The sequence below is a fragment of the Rhipicephalus sanguineus genome, chromosome 8 (genome assembly GCF_013339695.2).
Source record: "Rhipicephalus sanguineus isolate Rsan-2018 chromosome 8, BIME_Rsan_1.4, whole genome shotgun sequence".
Classification (NCBI taxonomy): Eukaryota; Metazoa; Arthropoda; class Arachnida; order Ixodida; family Ixodidae; genus Rhipicephalus; species Rhipicephalus sanguineus.
This window is the reverse complement of record NC_051183.1, coordinates 154415552-154439051: the sequence shown is the minus strand read 5'-3', so window position 1 is coordinate 154439051 and position 23500 is coordinate 154415552. Positions and strand designations below refer to the sequence as shown.

The following is a 23500-nucleotide window of genomic DNA, read 5'->3' as shown; positions in this document are numbered from 1 at the left end:
CCAGTGCTTGGAAACTTGCAAAAATCGTGCCCATACACAAAGGCGGTTCCACATCTCACGCTAGCAATTACCGACCTATATCGCTTACAAGCACCTGTTCAAAAATATTAGAGCACATTGTATCGAAGCACTTGCTAACCTATCTCGATGAACATAATCTAATTGTTTCCTGTCAACATGGCTTTAGGAAAGGGTTATCCACCGTTACTCAGCTTATTGAGCTTGTACACGACCTTTCGAACACAATTAATACCCGCGGTATTCTTAGACTTCGCAAAGGCTTTCGATAAGGTGTCGCACAATAAGCTCTTACTTAAAATTGATTATACCTTTCAAAATTCTGCCCTTACCCGATGGTTCAGTTCCTATCTTGCACGCAGAGAACAATTTGTCCAATTAGGGCATCACCAATCTAGTTTATCTCCTGTGGTATCTGGGGTGCCCCAGGGTAGTGTCTTGGGGCCCCTCTTGTTCCTGGTGTTTATAAACGATCTGCCACAAAATATTACTGCCCAAATAAGAATGTTTGCTGACGATTGCATACTATACAAAAATGTAAAATCACCGAGCGACCAGGCTGAACTTAATCTTAACTTAGAGAGAATTAAAAATTGGTGCGATAAGTGGCAAATACAGCTTAACCCAACAAAAACTGTTTTTATGTCCATATCTAGAAAAAAGAACATTCTTAGGTATCCGTACAATATTAACGGTCACGAACTTGCTCAGGCTCATCAATACAGATACCTAGGTCTCATATTTACACCCGATTTGCGTTGGAATCTTCATGTTGAGGAACTTTGTTCCAAAGCTAACAAGGTGCTATGGGGCCTGAGACGCAACCTCCACTGTGCCTCTCCCGAAATTAAAACTTTAGCCTATAAAACCTTGCTAAGACTCATAATCGAATATGCTAAAGTAGTTTGGGATCCCTGTACCCAAACTAACTATTTGAAACTCGACAAAGTACAGCGTCTTAGTTCTAGGTTTATATTTAATAAATACCGCCGTTTCCATTCACCTACCGAATTATGTAAACTTGCAGAGCTCTCACCTCTACAAAAACGAACCGAATATGAAAGGCTGAAATTCATCTTCTTAATAATTCATAATCACGTTAAAATAAGCTACGACAGGTACTTTGAAATAAAAACGCAAGAAACATCAAGACACAGACACAGTATGTACATACCGCCCCCCAAAGTTCATAATGACTGTTTCAGGTACAGCTTCTTTCCTAGGGCGATTCAGCAGTGGAATTCGTTGCCAGATTCGGTTGTGAAAATTAAATCACTTACTGACTTTTTTGAAGAAATAAAACCTATAGTGTACTTTGATGCCATGCGCTAAGATTGTGATGACATGTATGAATTACGTGCTTTGTAACTAGGTTATGATATTCATTATGTGTTTCATATTATTTATTATGTGTTTTGTTATGTATTATATTTTGCGCAAAATTGATATGTGTTTCGGCAGTGATGCTCTCTTTCCTTATTTTTCACTGACGAACTTCTCTGTTTAAATCTACCTGCCTAGCAATTATGATAGATTTGTTGTATGTATATGTGCTGCGAAATGATATGTGTTCCAGTAGTGAAGGTTCCATTTCTTATGTTTCTCTTATGCACATTTCTGTTTAATATGATCCCATTCCACTCCTGTAATAGCCCGCTAAAAGGGCTGACAGTATCAATAAATGAAATGAAATGAAATGAAATGACTTCTTCAGTTGTATCCGACTGTAGATTTCCTTGAAAAATTGCTTGAAAACTTGACTTCTACCGCTCTTCCATTTGTACTCATGGGCGACGTTAACATAAATATATTGCGTGACGATCCGAGCACTAGCGATTTCAACAGTATTATTTCATATTTAGCATGAATCACACTACTCTGCCTATTAGAATTACTCTTGACTCAGCCACCCATTTAGATGTTTGTGCTACAAGCATTCTACCGCGTAATATTGAATCTGGATTACTGACGGTTCGGACATTAGTGACCAAAATCCAATTTTTTGCTTTATCAACAGAGTGCGCGAACGCAAGGTTACAGTTGATAGATATATAACACGGGAAATAAATGACAAAAATTAATAATAATAATAATAACAATAACGATATCTGGGGTTTAACGTCCCAAAACTACGACATGATTTAGAGAGCTTGAGAATTGGGGCCCCGAGGAGCTTGGGGACCCAAGAAGCTTGCGAGCCGGCAGTGCGCATGCGCAGAAACCAAGCCACTGTTGGGCTCTTGCGCTCGCGTTCACTCAAGACGCAAGAATTGAAAACTAGCGTGGGTCCCCAAGGCGCCTTGGGTCACGCAGTGAGAAGAGAGACGCAGCGCGTGCCACGGCGCAGTAAGGCCCGCGTCTCGCATGATTTTAATTTCGTCACGTGTGGCGCTCCGTGCGCTTCACCCAACACGCAGCCTGCGTTGGCCCAGTTCTCAAACTCTGCTGATCATCCGAACGCAAGCGCATGCCGCCCAACGCAGCTTGGGGACCCAGCGTCTTGGGTCCCCAATTCTCAAACTCTCTACTGCCGTACCAGCAAGGCCAAGTTTTCAATCTTTGCACCGGACAGCCTGCACAAGCCAGATGTATATAGTCAGCAGACGTGACCTACTTGTTTCTCAAGCAGTCGATGACCGAGTCCGGTTGCGAGTCGAGAGTGACGTCGGCCGAGCGGCAGCCTACGATGGCGGCCACGGCATCACCTTTGGAGACGCTTCGGTGAACCGGATCGCTAAAGTCTGGCGTACCCATGGCGCCGCTCATGGTCACGGCCCGGTGGAACAGACCGCGGCTCATCGGCGACAGCAGATGCGCGTGCACGCTCATGGCCCCTGCGCTCTCGCCCATCAGAGTGATGCGCGATGGGTCCCCGCCGAAGTTGCGGATGTTCTTCTTGATCCACCTGCAGGGCGTCACATGCTCGGACTTACAAACAGGGCAGGTAAAGGCTTCAAGCGATCGTGTCACGGGGACTGGAGCCAACGTGTCGAAACCTTGGCTCCGGCGACACTCCGTGTTACACGATTTCGCGGCACTTACTGGAGTAATGTGCAAAACGACACTTACGCGCAGGGTGACGCATAAGGTAAAGGCGATAAGAGGACTATGATTGCAGTCGCTTGTTCTTTGCGTCGATATCGTACCATGACGTCATGCAGGCTCAATTCGTAACACAGTTGTTGGAAAAGAAATACATACCATATACGCTAACATGAAAGCACGCATGTTAGGTAACACGGTATTCTTGGTAGAGCAAGTACGCTTGGGACATGTTAGTTGCGAATGACATCTGTCTCTCTCTCTCGGAGTCGCTCCTTGCGCCTGTTTCACCGCACGGCTGATCCATAGGGGCGTAACCAGGCCGTTATTTACGGGGTGGGAGTGGAGTCCGACACCTTTACATGCATGTAGAGCGCATGCGACTGAAACAACGAGACGCTGTTCCAGCGCCGGAGCGCACTGTTATTTATTGCTCGAGTCCCATCTAAGCTATCGCGCCACTCGTGGCATTGCCTGATCTCTTATTCTTTTCATGGGCAGTGGCCTCGATGTCACTAGCGTCGCATACACAGAAAATGTCCTTCCAACACTCCCCCCTTCCCAGAGGCTACGCCTACGACTGGACTCCAAGATTATTGGATCAAGGTGCGTCGATGGCGCAGGTAGCAACGAATGCGTTGCTAGTGCTATAGTAGTACATGTGCCTACGAAACATGCAAATATATTGTTGATTCTACTATGCGGATTCAAGTGCCTCTGTCAACGTTGCCGTTTTGTATCTGTAGCACATCAATGAACGGTATACTACAGTACAGTCACACGCCTAACAACGGCTGTGCGTCATGGCCTTGTTAATTTGACCTATAAAAGTGAGAAATAATCCGCGTGAAACACCACGATGGAGTCTACTAACGTCTTGTAACATAAGATCAAGCGATTACTGCTCTCCCACCTAGCCCTTCATACTATCCCCAATGCAGGGTAGCAAACCGGACGTGCGACTTGTTTAACCTCCCTGTCTGTCACTGCTTCTCTCTTGACTTGCGTGCTTGATCTGTGTTTGAGGATAACGCAATGCGCGCTCACTTGAGAGCAAGGTTCTGGTCGAGAAATCCCACGTTGCCCGGTGCCTCGGGCGTGTCGGCGTTGAGGAATCCCAGCACTCCGAGGCGGTAGTTGAGCGAGGCCACTACCAGTCCCGTCTTGGCGGCGATTGCTGCGCCCGTGTAGTTATCGTACGAGGCCGAGCCGTAGTTGAACCCTCCGCCGTGGATCCAGACCAGCACGGGGCGCTTGCGGTGCCCCTCCGCTGTCCAGATATTTAGGTGCAGGCAATCCTCGCCGTACTCGATGTCGCCGCCCATTAGACCGTCCCGCGCATGCCCCTGCGGACAGCCCGTGCGAAGACTGCTCGCGTCCAGAGTCCCATCCCAGGCCTGCAGGACAAACGTGTTCGATGCGTCAGCTGCATTTCCACTGCAGTATCGGCATGTTGTGTTAGCAGTTTGAAAAAACCGTAAAAAAACCACAACACAGAGGCACGAAGGAGACACGACGACGCGCTACTAGCAACTGAAGTTTCATCAAAAGCGCAGAAAGATCTATACACGCACTACAAAAATAACAAGATTAAAGAATCACGCAACCGTAGAATGGGTATTGTAACGCACAATTCAGACAGTAGGTGAATAACTATTTATTATGGGGCTAACTTGTGCTCGAAAAGTAAACGAAAAATGCTTGTAACGTTCCTCGCAGGAGACCAAAAAAATAATCAATCCCTGAGAGGGCCTCGAGCAGCGCGTCACTTCTTCATCGCATCACGCACTGAGAAGGCGCGCGCCATCACGTCCTTTTTCTTGTTTTAACATCGGGCCGTTGTTCTCTTGCAGGGCGCACGAACCTTGGCGCGTAGTTTGAACATGCTGTCTTTCTTGCGTCATATGCACATGGCAAAAAACGCACTAGGTCATCAAATTAGGTGACATCAAGGTATTCAACCTCGCGGCTAGATAGCGCCACCGAAGGACAGCTGATTGCATGACACACCCGCTTTCGCGATATAGGCGACGTCAACAATTTCTCGAGTCCTCTAGACTCGGCTTGAATACAACACACACGTGTCCTTAAATAAAGGCTGGCACCCACAGGCCTGACAATGAGCAGATAGGTGCGATAGCTTGTCAGTCCTCAAAGGTCAAACGTCGCATTCTTCATTCGTTCGACTATTCCCATGAACAGTGGTACGGAGATTGAGCGTTATTATAGGGAGCATTTATCAGCAAGTGATGAGCCTACACAAGCGCGATGCCCGGGTGGTGTTGTAAGCCCTAGAAAACGTGAAATACGCGCGGCCGGGCTGCCTAAAGGCAAGAAGCCTATATACGCACGTCTACGCCTTCATAGGCGCACGTATGGAAGTTCCATGCTACAGCGTACTGAAATAATGTCACTGACTGAATAGCGTCTGAATGCGATCCAGTTGGTACGTATCCGTAGGTAGAACATCGCAAAAGGAAACACGGAGTAGTTGACTAGCGCTGGCTGGGATTATTTGCCCATCCCCTGTGTTCCCCCTTTCAAGGTGTGTGTTTTCACAATAAGCCAAAGCAGTTTGAATTGAATTTTTTTTTGAATTTGAACTTTATTCAGACAGACATTGTCTGGGATGATGGGGCTAAAGGCAGATGCAACTGCCTGACAAGGGCCCCCCTACCCATACAATGCTCAGGGGTGGAAAGCCGCGGCACATGCGCAAGTACATCTAACCAGAAAAGAATTAGGTCAAAACACAGGCATACAGGCGATCAAACTACAATAAGTAAAGTAGTTACCTACGGCACACACTAATAATAATGCGTGACATGGAAATGTTTCAACAGAGCAGCAAGTTGGGCTAGTTGGTTGATGTTCATTCTTCACTCAATAAAATTTCAGTTGTGAGTCTGCGCATGTGTTGTCCCCCCTTTTCTGTGTCCTTGTTCCTTTTAGCGCAGTATACCTTTGAAGAATGGAAATGTTTATACGAGCCCTGATGATGGTCAATGTTACAAAACAATAAAACGAAGACAAGAAAAACATAAAACATAAATAATAAAAAAAAAACATCGAGAGACGGCAAATGCACCATATAAAGAGAAAATTAGGAGCTAAACATAAGGTAATCTTTAACTTTTTTTCCGGAAACTATATGTCGAAGAGTTGTCCCGAATAATATTAGCAATTTCTCGATTATTATTTAGAAAATGTGGTATTAAATAGGCGAGTGTCTGATTACCATGTTTAGTTCGGAACATAGGCGTTCTGAGTCGATTTTGCCTTAGGTGATATTGTGAATGGTCAGATAACGATGATAGGGACAGGACTTGGGGCTCATGCAAAATTTGCCTATGTGTATGCATAGCGAGTCTTAGTTGCAACAACTGATCTATTGTGAGTATATTAAGCTTGGAAAATGATGGTGCTGTGTGGTCATTTCGCTTAAGATTTTCGATGCAACGCACAGCTCTTTTTTGTAAAATTAATAATCTATCAAGGTTTGTTTGGGTAGTGGTACCCCAGATTAGGAGACAGTATTGCAAATGAGAGTGAACGAGGGCATAATAAACTGCAGTTTCAACCATTTAGGCACCAGGGAGCTAATATTATACAGTATTGAGATTGACCAGCACATGTTTGCATGGATCTTGTTTACGTGAGGTGTCCAGCTCATATTCTCTTCAAAAACAACACCTAGAATTACGGGTGAAAAACAGCGCTAAAAAGACGGGACAAGAAAGGACACGAGACCATGGTCTCGTGTCCTTTCTTGTCCCGTCTTTTTTAGCGCTGTTTTTCACCCGTAATCATGAACCAACCAGCCCAAATGCGTAACCTTCAACACCTAGAAATTTATAACTAGGAATCCGTTCGATAACGCAGTTTTGAAATATTATACAAGCATTATGGTCGTCAGGCTTGTTACGGCTTTTGAAAATAATATATTTAGTTTTTTTACATTAAGTTGAAGTTGGTTTAGATGCAACCAGTGTGACAGATCAGATACAGGTCAGTTGGCACTGACCTGTATCTATACTTGTCCGCGTTTCCTTTTGCGCTGTTTTACCTATGAATGTCAGGAACGCGAGCCGGAGGGATTATTCCAGTACCGTATGCTCCATTGTTCTAGTACACTGCAAGCGATCGCTGGTACGAGCTCACCTGTGCGGGCACTGGCGGCTTGAAACGGAGCTCTCCCAAGGGTGGCTCGGCGTACGGAATGCCCCGGTACTCCTCGATCGTGGTTCCTAGCACCTGTATCCTGCGGCCGCCCACTGGGCCCAGCTTGGTGGGACGCTCCACGTCGTACGCCAAGGAGGAGAACAGCGTCTTCAGGATCAGACCGAGCACGACGGGCCCGTTCATGGCTGCTCCTATATAGGCAATAAGCGAAACATAGGGCACTAAATTATAGTTGCGCAAATTAGCTTGCAACGTTTACCGTTTAAGTACAGCGACAGTTCATTGGCTACGGAAGACTCCCGATTACTTCTGAACACCTGGGATTTCACAGCGCATCCACAATGCGCAAGGAGCTTTCGCTTTCGCATTAATTCCGCCCCGTCGTATTTAATGCTGCCGACCATAGGCGTGCGCACAGGGGGGGCAGGGGGGGGGGGGCGGCCGCCCCCCCCAAATCACCTAAGAGGGAGGGCGCAAAATGTGCTCCGTACATTGACCCTTCTAGTCACCTAAGAGGGGGGGGGCGCAAAATCTGCCCCATACATTGACTTAGTAGGGTGGGGGGGGGGGCGCTGCGATGAACCTTCGCCCCCCCCCCCCCCTGATGGGGAACCCTGCGCACGCCTATACTGCCGACCAAGGGTTGTTGTGTGAGTGAGTGACACGAAAGACGTTAAAGGGACAGGGTAGGCCCTGTACCTCCCATGCATTTTAGGGCTTCTTTAAGACCCACTTTCTCGGAAACAACTATTTGTAAAGTAGGGGTGTGCGAATATTCGAAAATTTCGAATAACGAATCGAATAACGTTCTATTCGATTTGGTACTCGAATCGAATAGCACATATTCGAAATACCGGATATTTCGCGAATAGTTTTCGAATAATCAGCGACGACGAAAAATGCTCGAAGGAATGAGACGTCGGGACAGCGACGGGTAACTTTCCTGGTTTTCATCATCGAATTATTCAGACGCATGCCGCCCATGTACTAACCGCACTATCGACGCCAGATTGATCACAGGATGAAGGCGTTCTTGCTTTTAGTGTCGCCGAAGCAACAGTGTCAGGAATCAACTATCTTCACTCTGAAATTCATGATGACGTTAACTAATAAAAACTGCTTAATATTTAAGCATCAGTTCTATTTGAAAGCTGTTGACAAAGTAGCACCTTGAATACTGCAGTCACTGCTATATTTCAGCCTGCATTTAGAAAATATCTCCAAGGCTCTAGTTGATGCTCAGTTTAAATAATTGTAGTGTATATATTTTGTCGGTTAAAAGTAATCGTAATGCTCCTTTGTTAAAGTTTGTGAATATTTGTTTCAAATAAGATGTTATGAAATTCTCGGGCCGTTTTGAAAATTGTTGCCTCACCAGTATAGGCCTGCTTTGAAGATTGTTGCCTCACTATTTGAAACTTATTCGAATAGTATTCGATTCGTATTCGATTCGCTGTCATCACTATTCGATTCGCATTCGATTCGGTACTAAAATTCATTATTCGCACAACCCTAATGTAAAACATTCAGGTTTGTTTCATTTTATTGTTCGGTGCCTCTTCTTGCAACTGAGCTAGAGTTAGAATTGTATTTCAAGTGTTGACATTTTTGCAATTTTTTTTAGAAAAACAATTTTTGTTATCATTTTTAAAATAAAACTGTCAGAAAATTGAAAACTATTCCGCATACGTAAACCATTCAAGCTGAATAACTTTGTATTGGTGTTTAGTTTATTCTGGTAAAAGGACAGCCTTCTGTCTTTTCAAGTTGTTCTGATAATGGGGCAAATGTAACAAAGAAATTGATTCGAGATATTGGGAGTTAGAGAGGAAAAGCAACTTAATTTCATTTTTGTTTGAAAAAAAAATGTACTGAACAATTTAATTGTTAGCAACCAGCCATATATGTATCACATGAATCAGCTTTCCTCTTCTTGTTTTCTTGATTCCCTGGCTTTTATTTTTGTCATATCTTCGGTCTCTCTATTGTCAAAATAATGTCGACGGCGGTCGGTCTCACCCAACCGTATTACAGTGTGGCACTTTGGTAATATGCCAAACGGCTTTGACAGCGTTTATTCGGGCCATGCACACCTTTTTGAAAGTTAGAACAGTTCCAAAGGTGGGGGTTTCCATTCCATGGAACACGACCCATTGTGTTCCCTACGAGTGCCAAGGTTCCTCCGCATTCTAGCCAAGACAGTTACTCGTAATCACGCTTTCTAGAAGCTCCGCATAAATCAAAGCGTAGCCATTGTCACAACAGGTAGCATTTTTTCCTTGCGGCGACGCGGAATGAGGACAAAACTGAGGATGAGGACAAAATGAGGACAAACGGAATGAGGACAAAACGAGATCGTGAGCACTCGTGCGGGCTTCAGCCCGCACGAGTGCTCACGATCTCGTTTCTGTTAGTAGCCGAATCGTGTCGATTTCCATTTATACAGCGCTTTCTAAACAGTTTCTTTCACTTTGTCAAGACGAGACTATCTTGTGCCGCAGGAATAAAATCAACAAAGGTGCAATTAAATTCAAAATAAGTACACAGAACCGCGTTTCCATGCGCATCTCAGACACCCAAGGCATGTGGACTTTGTAAACGCCACGCATGTTAAAAAAAAAAAGACTGCACCATGAGCTTTTAGATAGACAGACTACCTTTTAAAAACCTAAGCTCAGAGAAACTGCCAATTTCGGTAAAAAAAAATGCGGGATAGGTTGCGCAAACCTTGGCACAGCGAAGGTTGATCCTCCTCGGCGTGCACGGGAATCACAACGCCGGCGGCGATTGGATCCAGCGTGCTTGGCCGAAGAAGCGGCAGCCAAAAGACGGCGACGGGCGGATTCGGAATACGAGCAAAGTTTGCCACTCTGGTTGAAATCGCTGTCCCTCAGCCACGGTGTAATACGCTGTGGCGGTTGCTATGGCAACGACTCGGTGGCGGCTGCTCTTCGGTGCGGCAGCGACTTGGCTATTTTTAGCAACGGCGCAGCAGGGGTGTTTTGTTAACGGACGTCTTACTGCCAGCTTTAACAGCTTCGCTCTTGAAAATCCCCTTGAGGCAGAAAGCTCAGGTTGTGCCTGAGAAAAGGGGGCGTGGCTGCTCGTCAGTTGGTCTCGATAACCTCTTCCTTTTGGCTCAATCTAAATGAGAGAGAGTGATTCGTGAAAGAAATTAAAAGGGGCGCTATTTTCTGCCTCCCGTCGCGGGGGCACGGCTCAGCGCCCTCTAAATGAGGGAAAATGTGTGGGGCATTGCACGTTGTTAAGGAAGGCCTCATATTCCGATCAAGAAAAGAAAGGCATATTTCTACTTACAAAAACGTGGTTTATCCCTCCGTCATAGGAATCGGCATAACGCGAAAGTAAAACGTGTCCTTACAGAAGCAGTTGAATGTGTACTGTACATGATATAAGAGAGCTTGCGCAATGTCTATTGGTGTTTGGCAGCTATATAGCACCGTTTAACGTGGATGCGCCCACGTTGACGCTTGCTGGCACATCTCCATTCCGACGACTAACGTCCTTGATCAATGATTAAACAAACTGATGGTCCCCGTTTAGCGTTGCACCCTTAAAAAAAAGTTAGGAAAAATTTGCAGTGGCTTAGCTCGGCTATGCCAGGGTATACGTAGCGTTAGCCCAAAGGTTCAGCTGATTGTTCTTAGCTTTCCAGATTGTCTAGGATTATTAGCCTTCTATTCATTCTTCGTACGCTGAACCGCTAATTGCCCGGCAACTATTTCGGGATCCGATGAGATACGCTTCTCGGCTCTTCTGCGCCGTTGAGGAGCATTTGCGCTCTCCTTCTCCATGGCGTTACCCACCTGCAAACGCCAGTCAGAGGCGCTATCAATCGACACCAGCGCAGTGTCAGGCGGCGACTGCACAGCGAAGGCGAATAGCTGCGCGCGCGCTGGCGCCAGTGTGTCTGCCATGGCTACGACGTCACTCCTCTCGAATGCGCAGACCAGCAGCGGCGAGTCGCGCGCGGCGGTGGCGGAGTCTGCGCGCGCGCCGGCGCCAATATGTCTGCCGTGGCTACGACGCCACTCCTCCCGAACGCGCAGACCAACAGCGGCGAGTCGCGCGCGGCGGTGGCGGAGACCGCGGAGAGCGGTGAGCCAGCTCTGGGACATCACTGATCCTCGCGCATGCGCAGCACGGCTCATGAGGATCCACGCAAAATCGGCTCCGGCTAGGTAAGTGTAGCTAACGCTACAAAAAGCTTGTAACCGCGAGCAAATAGTAACAGCAGCTGTTACTAGCTTTCTTGGACCATTACTGACTCCTTTTTACTAACAACGTTAACGCACACTTAAAAGTTGTAACGGTTACTACCTCTTGCGCACCATTACTAACTTTTATTGCGATTGCAATTATATGGACACTCGGCTGATTTTTGCCGTCACCGTCATGTCCCGGATATTATATTTATTTACAGAATACTGTCAGCTCTCCTTGAGGGTTATTACAGGAGTGGAAAGATACAAAAAATCACAGCATATCCACGGAGTGAATGATGATGAGTGGGCGAAGCTGCGGAGGTTCATCGGTAAACCGTGAATCTTCCGTGAATTCTGCCCAGTACATCATCACCGACGTGAGATCGGGCGCGTTTATACTAAAGGTTCGATGAGCGTTATGACGACTTGCAGCTCACTTTAATTTTACATGTAGGCTGTGAATTTTCATTGTTTAATCACGCACAGGAGAAATCGCACACACGCACTACCTTGGAGGTCAAAATCCAGTGCCTATATATACAGGGTGGTCAGTGAACGGTTGTGCAGCGCGAGCGGTCGGTTTTTTCAATCAAGACGCTGCCGCGACGCTGCCTGCGTCGGCGCCGCGAGGCAAGATAGGGGAGGGGGGTACCGTAGGAGGACCATGAGGCGATGCGAAGCCGGAGCACTTGCGCGATCGCGTTCCGTTGGCGTTCGTTGGGCATGCTACCGACCTCGCGTCGTGGAACGCAAAGAGGGACGCTACGCGCGTCGTATCTTCCATCTAGCCTGGCCGTTAATTCTCACAGGGCGAGCGGGGAACGTGGTCGACAGGCGGGCGAGAGGGGGGCAGCGTAGGAGAGGAGAGAGAAGGGGAGGGGACGCGCATGCGCTCGAGCTCATCGCGGCGTTGCGCAGGAGAGAATTTCGGCATGTCTAGCCCGCGTTTCAGAGGAAGAGTGGAAAGGGGGAGTGGAGAGGTAAAGGGGAGAGCGGTAGAGGACGTGAGGAATGGTGAGGGGGAGTGGAGAGGAGGTGTGTGGAGAGCATAGAGTTTCCTACAATACTTACTAGAGGGAACTCTGGCGCTAGTGTCTATGGGAGCTGCAACGCATGACGCTTCAGCCAGCATGGGAATGATGGGTAGTACACAAATTTGTCTAAACTTCGTTCTTTCGGCTCCGTTTGGCTCCGCGTCGGCTGCATCCGCTTTGTCGCAAAACAAAGTTCAGCAAAAGTCAGCAGTTTTACTTCACCACTTTAACTTTTTTAGACTCACCAAATCAAACGTGGTCACGAAGTTCACAACGGTCTATTCTTTTATCCAAAACGAACGCCAAAACACAGCAATAAACAAAGCCGCAAGTGCGTTTGAAGCCGCAAGCACGAAGACTAGGCAAATTTGTGTACTACCCATCATTCCCATGGTAGCTGAACGATCGCAGCGCCAGAGTCCCCTCTAGTTAATTTTAGGAAACTCTATGGTGGAGAGGGTATGCGCATGCGCAGTAAGGGTGGTCACGCCGCAAACCAGCACCACCACCACCGGACAGATACTGCCGTTTACTACCGGCTGCCGGGAGATACGCCGGACAACGGAGACGTGACAAGGTTAGACTAAGAGGAGCTACGCCCCTAACATTATACAAACATACAGACATTATGCAAGCAAAGTAATGCAATGACCAATACAAGAGTACAGTAGAATAAAAACGCATACTAGAGTAATGACATCATCACGTACAAGTGTCGCGATCATGGGGATCACTAATGTACACAACATACAAGCATAGCAATACATTGCCTACAATCAAAAGATGAAGATAAAAATACAACGTTCGAGTGTAAATGCTTTCACCCGTACGCGAGTAGGTTAGCACATAGAACTCGGGAGCACCGACATGTGATTTTCAACACTTTCTAGAAATTTATTAATTGTTGGCTGAGCTACAGTAGCGGAATCAAGCGCATTCCATTCTCTTATTACGCGAGGGAAAATGAAAAACGGAAGGTATTGTTATGGTAGAAATATTCTTTGAAGATCAGGTCGTGATTCTGGCGCACTTTCCCTTTTTCTTTTATAGCAGTGAAAGTATGTATATATATATAAAAAAGGCACAAAAATTAAAGCAGAAGAAAGAAATTCCGAAGCACCTGACCAATGATTCTAACCATTGACCCCTCGCACCCCAGCCCGCTACATTAGACAACTCAATCATGCCCCATGCATGCGCCGGCGAAATAACGGCGAGATATTTACATACACCATTTACCGCTGGTGGTAAGCAAATCTCGGAGGAGCTTAAGCGTGTTTTCTATCACGTAACGCTCCTAATTTTCTTTCAATTTGAAACTGCCCTTGAACCGCGCACGACAAAGTGGTCCTTTTCTGTACCCACTCGTGATGTGGAAGAAAAAAAAACAAAAAACACCGGGCACACCTTACATCAGACGCTCCCGTGTGGCAGGAGACGTAGGGGGTCACTTCACGCGCCACAGTTTGAAAGAAAAAGAAATATCCAAGAGCGTCTGATCCGCCATTGTCGACACTTGCAGACGCAACGCTCCTAATTTTCTTTCAATTTGAAGACTGCCATTGAGACGCGCACGACAAGGTGGCCCTTTTCTATACCCATTTGTGATGTGGAACGAAAAAAAAAAACACCGGGAACACTTTGCATCAGACGCTCCCGTGTGGCAGGAAACGCAGGGGTCACTCCACGCGCCGCAGTTTAAAAGCAAAAGAAATATATAAGAGCATCTGATTCTCCATAGTCGACACTTGCAGCGCGTTTCTCAAGCACAAAGACGTAACAACTGCGACAGTTGTTAGTTGACGCTTGCCCTGTGCATGCCTGTGCATTCTTTTCGGCCGTCCTTCTTTTTGCTTCAGCGGCGCGCTGCAAGTATAGAGCTGCTTCTCGTTCTTCGTGTGACATTCCAATTCATTGCTTCGCCCTTGCGGCGAAACTGTGACTTTTTTGTCATTCACATGTTAAACGAACTTGTTAAACGAATCTTAGAAGTTATTATTACGAGCTTTTTACAACCTATTTACTAGTTCATTGTGGCACTTGCACGAAAACAAACGGGGACGAACAAAGGTGTACACACGGACAAGCGCAATCTAACAACTGATTTATTTTTGAAAAAATGTTCCCTTAAAAGCACGACGTGACTGCATTTCGCATCTAACCATTCCAGACTTGTGAAGAATGTTATTGTAATGTCTTGTTTCATATCAGCGTTAAGAAAATCATGTTTTCATGCTGTGAACACCGTGTTTCTGCAGCAAGTTGATAGCTTGCGAGATGCCGCGTATTCTATCACCATTCTGCAGGCTTCATGCACTAGGCTAATGAAGAAATTAAAACAGGAAGAGGACTTATGTGGTGCTAATCCCAGAGAAAATGAACCAATTTCCAAGGTTTCAGTGATTCCCTATGTGCACGGCATGTCACACAGACTTAAAAAGGTGGCCGAAAATTACGGAGTGAAAGTGGTGTTTTCAGCCCATAACAAAGCAGGAAAGTTGTGTTCCAAGTGAAAAAGATGTTCGAATGCAAGGAACGAACAAAAGCAGAATGCAGTATCAAACATCCGAGCAAGAACCATGCAATTTGTGGATTGCGCGACTAATGCAGTGTATAACGTTCCTATGACGTGTGGCCGCGCGTACGTGGGGCAGACTGGACGTTGCTGCAACGCTAGAGAACAGAACATTTGTCCAGCCTGAAAGGTGGCCCTATAGTACGCATATGGTCATGCACTGTAAAGAATGTGGGTGCACACCTCAGTCTGGAGGCACTGGCATTTTGTTCAAACATCGGAACAAGACTGCGAGAGAAATAGTTGAGGCCCTTTGGATTGATAGGCTAAAAGACAAGTGCATCAGCCATCCTACCGTTGCTTTATCAGATAAGGAGATTTCGCTGCTGTCTGCGTATCTTTAATGACGTTTTCTTTTCATTCGGTCAGTGTACTTGCCTTTCATGTGTTTTTTTCGTGTGTGTGTATGTGTGCGGACGCGATGATCTGGGGCATTGTTGTCTAGAGTGATTGTTATATGCGCGGACGGTGTGTGCTGTCTGGCGGAATAGCGCAGGTCACGTTGGGCTTTTAATAATAATATCTGGGGTTTAACGTCCCAAAACCACCATATGATTATGAGAGACGCCGTAGTGGAGGGCTCCGGAAATTTCGACCACCTGGGGTTCTTTAACGTGCACCTAAATCTAAGTACACGGGCACGTTGGGCTTTTAAGCAAACATTAAAAAAAATAAATCAGTTGTTAGATTGCGCTTGTCCGTGTGTACACCTTTCTTCGTCCCCGTTTGTTTTCGCGCAAGTACCACAATGGATTCGTTCCAACTAAGCCGGCTAGCAGTTTTGCTATTTACTAGCACGGGGATCCATTCATGTTCATCGAGGCGATATTAGTAAGCGTAGTATCCCCTCTTGGGTCTTGTATATTAGGCCATGTCATGTTGAGGCGATATTACGCAAAATAGACCTAACATCAACAAGAGCTTGATTTGGGCGAGTTGGTTCATGCTGAATATCGTGGGTACAGCGCAACATCAGTAGGAAAAAAACGACACACAGGAAAGAGCGCTGAATTTCAACTAGACTTAATTGAAGGTGCTCCGGCTGCTTTTATACATGGTGCAGGTTCCGTGCGCATGCGCGATAACACCTGTGATACTATGTATGACTAGAAAAGAATATTTTATATCGGATAAGTGAAGAGAAGGTGTACTAATGCACTGATCCGAGGCCTTCCTGATAAAAAACGCTTCTATAATTTCTCTTTCATGCTTCGTTTTTGCTTTTTTCAGAAACCTTGTCTTATGGAATACAGAACTGCACTTGCATTCCTTGCAATGTATAGCCATATGGCTACCATACCCATTCTTGACGTTATACGCATCCTGCCTAGCTCGATCATTAAAACATTGCCCTGTTCGACCTATATATAATTTTCCACAGGTTAACGGTATCTCATAGACAACATTTGATTGGTATTCTGTGAAGCTGTGCTCATGACGAATGTTGCATGGTCGATCAATCTTCTTGCAATTCAGGACACACACTTTTGAAAGCTTGCACGGAGCGGAAAACAACAAATTAATATCATATCTGGTTGCTATCTTCTTTAAGCTGTGAGACACATTATGTACACAGGGTATGACATGCAATGGTCCTTGATCATTTTGTTTTCCCTTTGGTCCCGTGTTTTGGCACTTTACTTTCTGTAGGAGGCTTTCGCAAACGGGTACGACGACGCTGTTGGGATAGCCAGCAGCTTTTAGTTTATCAATCTGCGTAGTGAGACTAGCCTCAGCCTTGTGCTCACATGACTTATGGAGGGCGGCCTGAATACACGTGGTGGCAATGCCTCTTTTGATTACCTTTGAATGGCCACTGTCAAAAGGGAGGACATTCTTAGCGCTCCTAGGTTGATAGCACCAGCAAGTTTTCTTTCTTCACATTTACATTACATTTACTACTAATAACGTCCCCTATACGTTCCTTGGCATTATTGTCTGTTAGTTCTCATTAATATTGTGTATAACAAAGAAAAACGGGCCCTTAAAATTTCCACTTCTTTCCTTCATTCATAGCGAGGGTCTCGTTCTGGAAGACTTGATGCTTTCAGGTAGTATGCGAGGGATTATTGGTCAGCTGCCAGCTCGTAATAAGTTCACGTGCTACGTGACGCCAACAGGCAGAAAAAGTGTTCCACACTCGCCGTCATGGCTACTGGCGGCGCTGACTGACGCTCCCACGTTTAAATACACATATATACCCCATAAAGTGGACGGGGGGATGGCCGCCGCGGTAGCTCAGTTGGTAGAGCATCGGACGCGTTATTCGAAGGTCGATAACTTGCCGGCGGCAAGTTATCTTTTCGTCCACTTTACTTTCTTCACATTTATATCCTAATTACTACAAATAACATCCCCTATACTTTCCTTGGCATTGTTGTATGTTAGTTCTCATTAATATTGTTTAACAAAGAAAAACGAGCCCTTAAAAGTAATCTTCTTTCCTTCATTCATAGCAAGGGTCTCCTTCTGGCAGACTTGATACCTTCAGGTAGTATGCGAGGGATTATTGGTCAGCTGCCAGCTCGTAAAAAGATCACGTGCTACGTGACGCCAAAAAGGCAGAAAAAGAGTGTTCCACACTCGCCGCCGTGGCTGCGATCGGCGCTGACTAACACTCCCAGGTTTAAAATGCACATATATACCCCATAAAGTGGACGGGAGGATGACCGCCGCCGTAGCTCAGTGGTAGAGGATCGGACGCGTTATTCGAAGGTCGCAGGTTCGGTCCCTGCCGGCGGCAAGTTATCTTTTCGTCCACTTTACTTTCTTCACATTTATGTCCTAATTACTACAAATAACATCCCCTATACTTTCCTTGGCATTGTTGTATGTTAGTTCTCATTAATATTGTTTAACAAAGCAAAACGAGCCCTTAAAAGTAATCTTTCCTTCATTCATAGCACGGGTCTCCTTCTGGCAGACTTGATACCTTCAGGTAGTATGCGAGGGATTATTGGTCAGCTGCCAGCTCGTAAAAAGATCACGTGCTACGTGACGCCAAAAAGGCAGAAAAAGAGTGTTCCACACTCGCCGCCGTGGCTGCGATCGGCGCTGACTAACACTCCCAGGTTTAAAATGCACATATATACCCCATAAAGTGGACGGGAGGATGACCGCCGCCGTAGCTCAGTGGTAGAGGATCGGACGCGTTATTCGAAGGTCGCAGGTTCGGTCCCTGCCGGCGGCAAGTTATCTTTTCGTCCGCTTTACTTTCTTCACATTTATGTCCTAATTACTACAAATAACATCCCCTATACTTTCCTTGGCATTGTTGTCTGTTAGTTCTCATTAATATTGTTTAACAAAGCAAAACGAGCCCTTAAAAGTAATCTTCTTTCCTTCATTAGTAACAAGGTAGTAATGCGACAAATAGTTAGTAAACCGAAGTTAGTAAGTACTACAACCTTTTTTAAGAGTGTGAGTCCGTGATGCGTTTATTAAACCTTCGGTGGCGCGGTGGCGCTGATTGCAACTGAATTCGCCTTTCCGGACGCGGCAGGTTTCTATGTGCGGTGATGGGGCCTTCTTCTGTGTAATGCTGCTTCTGGCAATAAACATTCAGCTGAACGGTATAAGCTACCTCGCGTCGTGTCTTCCTCGTCCCTGTTTGCTAACGCTATGACACTTTTGATACCAAATGGAATTTGCACCCCCACCCCTCAACTACATACCAGAGGGAGCTAGTCCCTCACCATAGCATATAGCACATAGACTTGTGAAGACGGAGGAAGGAGGAAGCCAAGTAGCTTCTTGTCAAGCTTGGCCAAAAATAGGTCACTCGGAAGCTGCTGACATGCATAACTGAGACCAACCAACTGCTGACATGTATAACTGGGAGTATTAAAACGTCTGGGTGGATTGACTTTAAAGATGCATCAGGTGTGTCATCAAGAGGCTTCTTAGAACTTGTATCGTTTTATCTAAAGTCAACGTACTATCGCGCTCAGTATGAGCTACATCACGAGAGCGTGGCCGAGCGCTCTGCAAGGTAGTACAGTGGCTCCGACCATGGCATATTTTCGAGTTATTGGGAAAAAGTTTGGCTCTCCCTGCGAGCACGCATATCGCCTCCACTTGCTTTCACCCTCGCCCTCGTTTAGCCCTGCGGTGATATCAGCTTCGAAAATGATAATATTGAGGATGCAAGAAAGCAAGTAGGGGCGATGCGCGCTCGCACGAGCAGCCAAACTCTCTCCCGGTAACTCGAAAATATGCCATGATCGGCGCCACTGTACAACCTTGCAGAGCGCTCGGCCACGCGCTCGCGTGATGTAGCTCATACTGGGCGCGATAGTACATCCTTTGGGACGATAAGCCTTTTATTAAAAAAAAAAAGAAACAGGGGTCTGTATTGGGCCATGTGCCGCTCCGCTTCTGAGTGACCTACTTTTAGCCAACTTGTCAAGCAGCTACTTAGCTTGTCCTCTGATGTAGGTATTTGGCGAACCTATTTAGATACGTCAACGATTACCTGATCGATTTTAAACGTGACCGAGTTCCCTCCAAACCGCTAATTGCTAACGTACTAAACCTGTTTCGGCAGTGCCTAGACCCTTTGACACTAACGCATGAATTGCCTACTAATGATGGAAAGCTTCGCTACCTTGATGTCAAGTTCACGTTCCTTCATAAGCCGACTTGTTGGCAGAATGAGCCAAGAGTTAACAAGCAGTTCTTGCTGTTCAGCTCAGCCCACACCAAACTAGTTAAAAGAATATTAATGAGAACCAACAGACATTAATGCCAAGGAATGTATAGGGGATGTTATTGTGCAATAATTGGGATATAAATGTGAAGAAAGTAAAGTGGACGAAAAGATAACTTGCCGCCGGCAGGGACCGAACCTGCGACCTTCGAATAACGCTTCCGATGCTCTACCACTGAGCTACGGCGGCGGTCATCCCCCCCTCCACTTTATAGGGTATATATGTTCATTTTAAGCCTGGGGGTGTTAGCGCCGATCGCAGCCATGGCGGCGAGTGTGGAACACTCTTTGCCTGCCTTTTGGCGTCACGTAGCACGTGCATATCCAGCTTTTGTGGATGGATGGATGGATGGATGGATGGATGGATGGATGCTATGAGCGTCCCCTTTAAAACGGGACGGTGACATGTCTGCCACCAGGCTCGAAGAAAAAAAAAATCACAGCATATCCACGGAGTGAATGATGATGAGTGGGCGAAGCTGCGGAGGTTCATCGGTAAACCGTGAATCTTCCGTGAATTCTGCCCAGTAGATCATCACCGACGTGAGATCGGGCGCGTTTATACTAAAGGTTCGATGAGAGTTATGACGACTTGCAGCTCACTTTAATTTTACATGTACGCTGTGAATTTTCATTGTTTAGAAAACCATTGCTTTAGAAAACATCTGGCGTCTTTCGTTGGATTATTTCATCAATCAACGGCGTTTTGAACAAAATTTTTATTGTTTAATCACGCACCAGGCACTACCTTGGAGGTAAACAATGGCTGCTAATGGGAATGAGAGACAGAAGAAGTCGGCTTTTAGCTAACACTTACACTTCTACTTCTACTAATGTTTCCTACAGGAATATGCCAATGGCTGCTAATGGGGAATGAGAGACAGAAGAATTCGGCTTTTAGTTAACGCGCACGCTGCGAATTTTTTATTGTTCAACAACGCACAGGAGAAATCTCCCACCGGCACCACCTTGGAGGTCAAGATGTGGTACTAGCGTTAAGACTAGTTACGCACTACGACGGGGACGAACGGGTGCCGCTTTAAGGAGCTTCGCCCCTAAAAAACAAAAAAAAAAGCTTCATTGTTTCATGTTGGCCTAATACCTTATCTACATTGATTAAATCTATGTTATTATACCAAAAAAATATAAATTCACGGTCCATCTCTCCGCCTCTTCAGGCAGAATGACCTTAATTTTCCCCCATTATTTATTTTTGTTCTTTATCTCTACTTTTCTGCCACCAATACTCTAACCGTCTCTTACTTATTTCTATCGCGGACGTGTTCAGCTTTCCATTGTTCCTAAAACCCAAGGCTTCATGTAGACTCGTGCCCACACGTATACCTGGGTGAATATCGCCACATTCAATCAGTACATGTTCCATCGTTTCCTTAGTTCCCCCGCAGCATGTACATTGTTCTTCTTCGTTACTGAATCTCGCTTTATAACTACGCGTTCTAAGGCAGCCCGACCTTGCTTCAAACAGTAAAGCGCTTCCCCTTGAATTATCATAAAACCTTTCCCTCCTTATTTCGCTTTTCCCCTTTCGGTAGTTACTCAGAGCCGGCTTCTTTTCCATCGCTGCCATCCAATAAGTCCTCTCCGCCTCTCTGACCTTCCGCTTCATGCTTCTTGTTGCCATATCGCCCGCACTGCTAGCCGTATACTTACTGGTGAGCCTCCTAGTTCTTTTTCTCCACTGCTTGTCAACGCTTTTTCTATACAAATACCTGAAAACCTTCTCTGCCCATCTACTCTTAAATTCTTCATTTTCCTAAGCCTCTCTTCGAATCTCATTTTGCTCTGAGCTTCCCTCACTTCAAAGCCTGTCCATCCCATATCACCCTTTACAGCCTCATTTGTCGTCTTCCCGTGAGCGCCCAACGCGAGACGGCCCACCGTCCTTTGATTTACATCCATTCCTGATTGTACCTCTGACTTCATGCACACCACTGAGTTCCCAAATGTAAGCCCCGGGACCATCACACCCTTCCACAGCCCTCGAAGCACCTCGTACCTATTGTATCCCCATAAAGCTATGTGCTTCATAATTTCCCTTTGCTACCGATGCTTTCTCTTGTACCTCCATATATCTATCCCCCTCATTTACCCATACTCCGAGGTACTTGTACTCGCTTACCCTCGGTATTTTTTGGCCCTGAATAAAGACCGCATGGTCTTCGTGATCATTGAATACCATCAATCCACATTTTGTTGCACTAAATCCTAGTCCTAGAGCCTCACATTCCCTTCCGCATATATCTGCCAGTCGCTGTATATCATCTTGACTTAGAGGTGTGCACGGGCTCCGGGTAGCCCGAAAGCCCGAGCCCGACCCGGCCCGCGGGCCGGGCTTGGGCGGGCCGACGTATTTTTACCTAGGGCCCGGGCCGGGCTCGGGCGACTTGGAGCTTTATCGGGCCGGGCTCGGGCCCGGAGCAAAGCCCGACTCAAGCCCGAAATATAAAGAATGAGAGGGAATTGTTTTCCAGCACGCATGCATCGCCTTTTCCGCGACCGCCTGTTACCGCTTTTCTCTTCCATTGCAGTTGTTAGCGAGTGGAGCGACAGTGGTGAGAATGTAGCAGTTACAAAAGATGAGCTCTCCGATTATCTCTCTATGGAATCGCCCTCCTGTCCATCTGAAGTTTTAGTCTTCTGGAAAAACAAGCAGCAGAGATATCCCAAGCTTGCCAGGCTGGCAAAAAAGATATTAGCGATTCCGGCGACGAGTGCAAGCAGCGAACGTAACTTCACTTCGGCGTTGCATCAGTTTTTGATACAATTTTGATACAATTAATCATAACATCCTTTTTGTAAAGTTGGAGTCACTTGGCATTACTGGTCCCGTATTAAACCTTATAAAATGTTACTTGCTTAACAGAGAGCAAACAGTATTTACTGGTGGTGTTTATTCTAATAGCAAAATCATTAATCAAGGTGTACCGCAGGGATCTATACTGGGTCCCTTACTTTTTTCCATTTATATTAACGATCTACCATCACGTCTTAACTCTGCACAGTGTGTGCTGTATGCGGATGACACTACCATCTCACTGTGTAATAAATCTCTACCCACCTTAGTTTCTAAACTAAACAGTGAACTTGAACGAATTGTTGAGTGGTGTGTTTCAAACCAATTAATCATCAATCCTAACAAAACTACGTTTATGATCTTCAGAAATGTGCACAAAATACTACCAAACAGACCTGATTTAATTTTAGATGGTCATATCATCCCGGACTTAACAGTGTGTCTTTCTTGGGTATTAAACTAGATTGTAACCTTAAGTTTTCTGATCACATTGCTTTCATTAAACATAAATGTACATTCGGTATAAGAGCACTAATTAGGTCAAAATCATATTTCTCTAAAGGTGCGTTATTATCATTATATTTTGCTTTCATTCACAGTCACATCATCTACGGCATTGTCTCATGGGGCAATACGTATCACTGCCATTTATCGTCTATTCAGCACTTACAAAACCAAGCCATTCGCATCATCACTAACAGCAACTTCTTCACCAATGCGTCTCCATTACTTCGTGACCACAACATATTACATATAACAAGCTTGTTTAGGTATCATCTCACTATTATGTTTCATAAACTACTCAATAAACAGCTCTCATACGATTTTATTGATTCCAGACATCTTACTAATACAAATATTACCAGGTTTGCGCATAGCTCAAACTTTCTTTTGCCTATT

General features: G+C 45.8%; 1 protein-coding gene across 4 annotated transcripts in view; it reads right to left on the bottom strand.

Moving 5' to 3' along the window:
• The window catches only part of LOC119402412 (cholinesterase 2), a 67183-nt gene that overhangs the window by 14708 nt on the left and 28975 nt on the right, over positions 1-23500 (bottom strand). For all 4 annotated transcript variants that reach the window (XM_037669554.2, XM_037669556.2, XM_037669555.2 and 1 more), the window contains exons 2-4: positions 7222-7433; positions 4108-4457; positions 2633-2923 (exon numbers count right to left, since the gene is read on the bottom strand). In XM_037669554.2, coding sequence (XP_037525482.1) covers positions 2633-2923; positions 4108-4457; positions 7222-7425 — 845 coding nt within the window. In that variant the 5' untranslated portion in view covers positions 7426-7433. The remainder of the gene's footprint in view (positions 1-2632; positions 2924-4107; positions 4458-7221; positions 7434-23500) is intronic.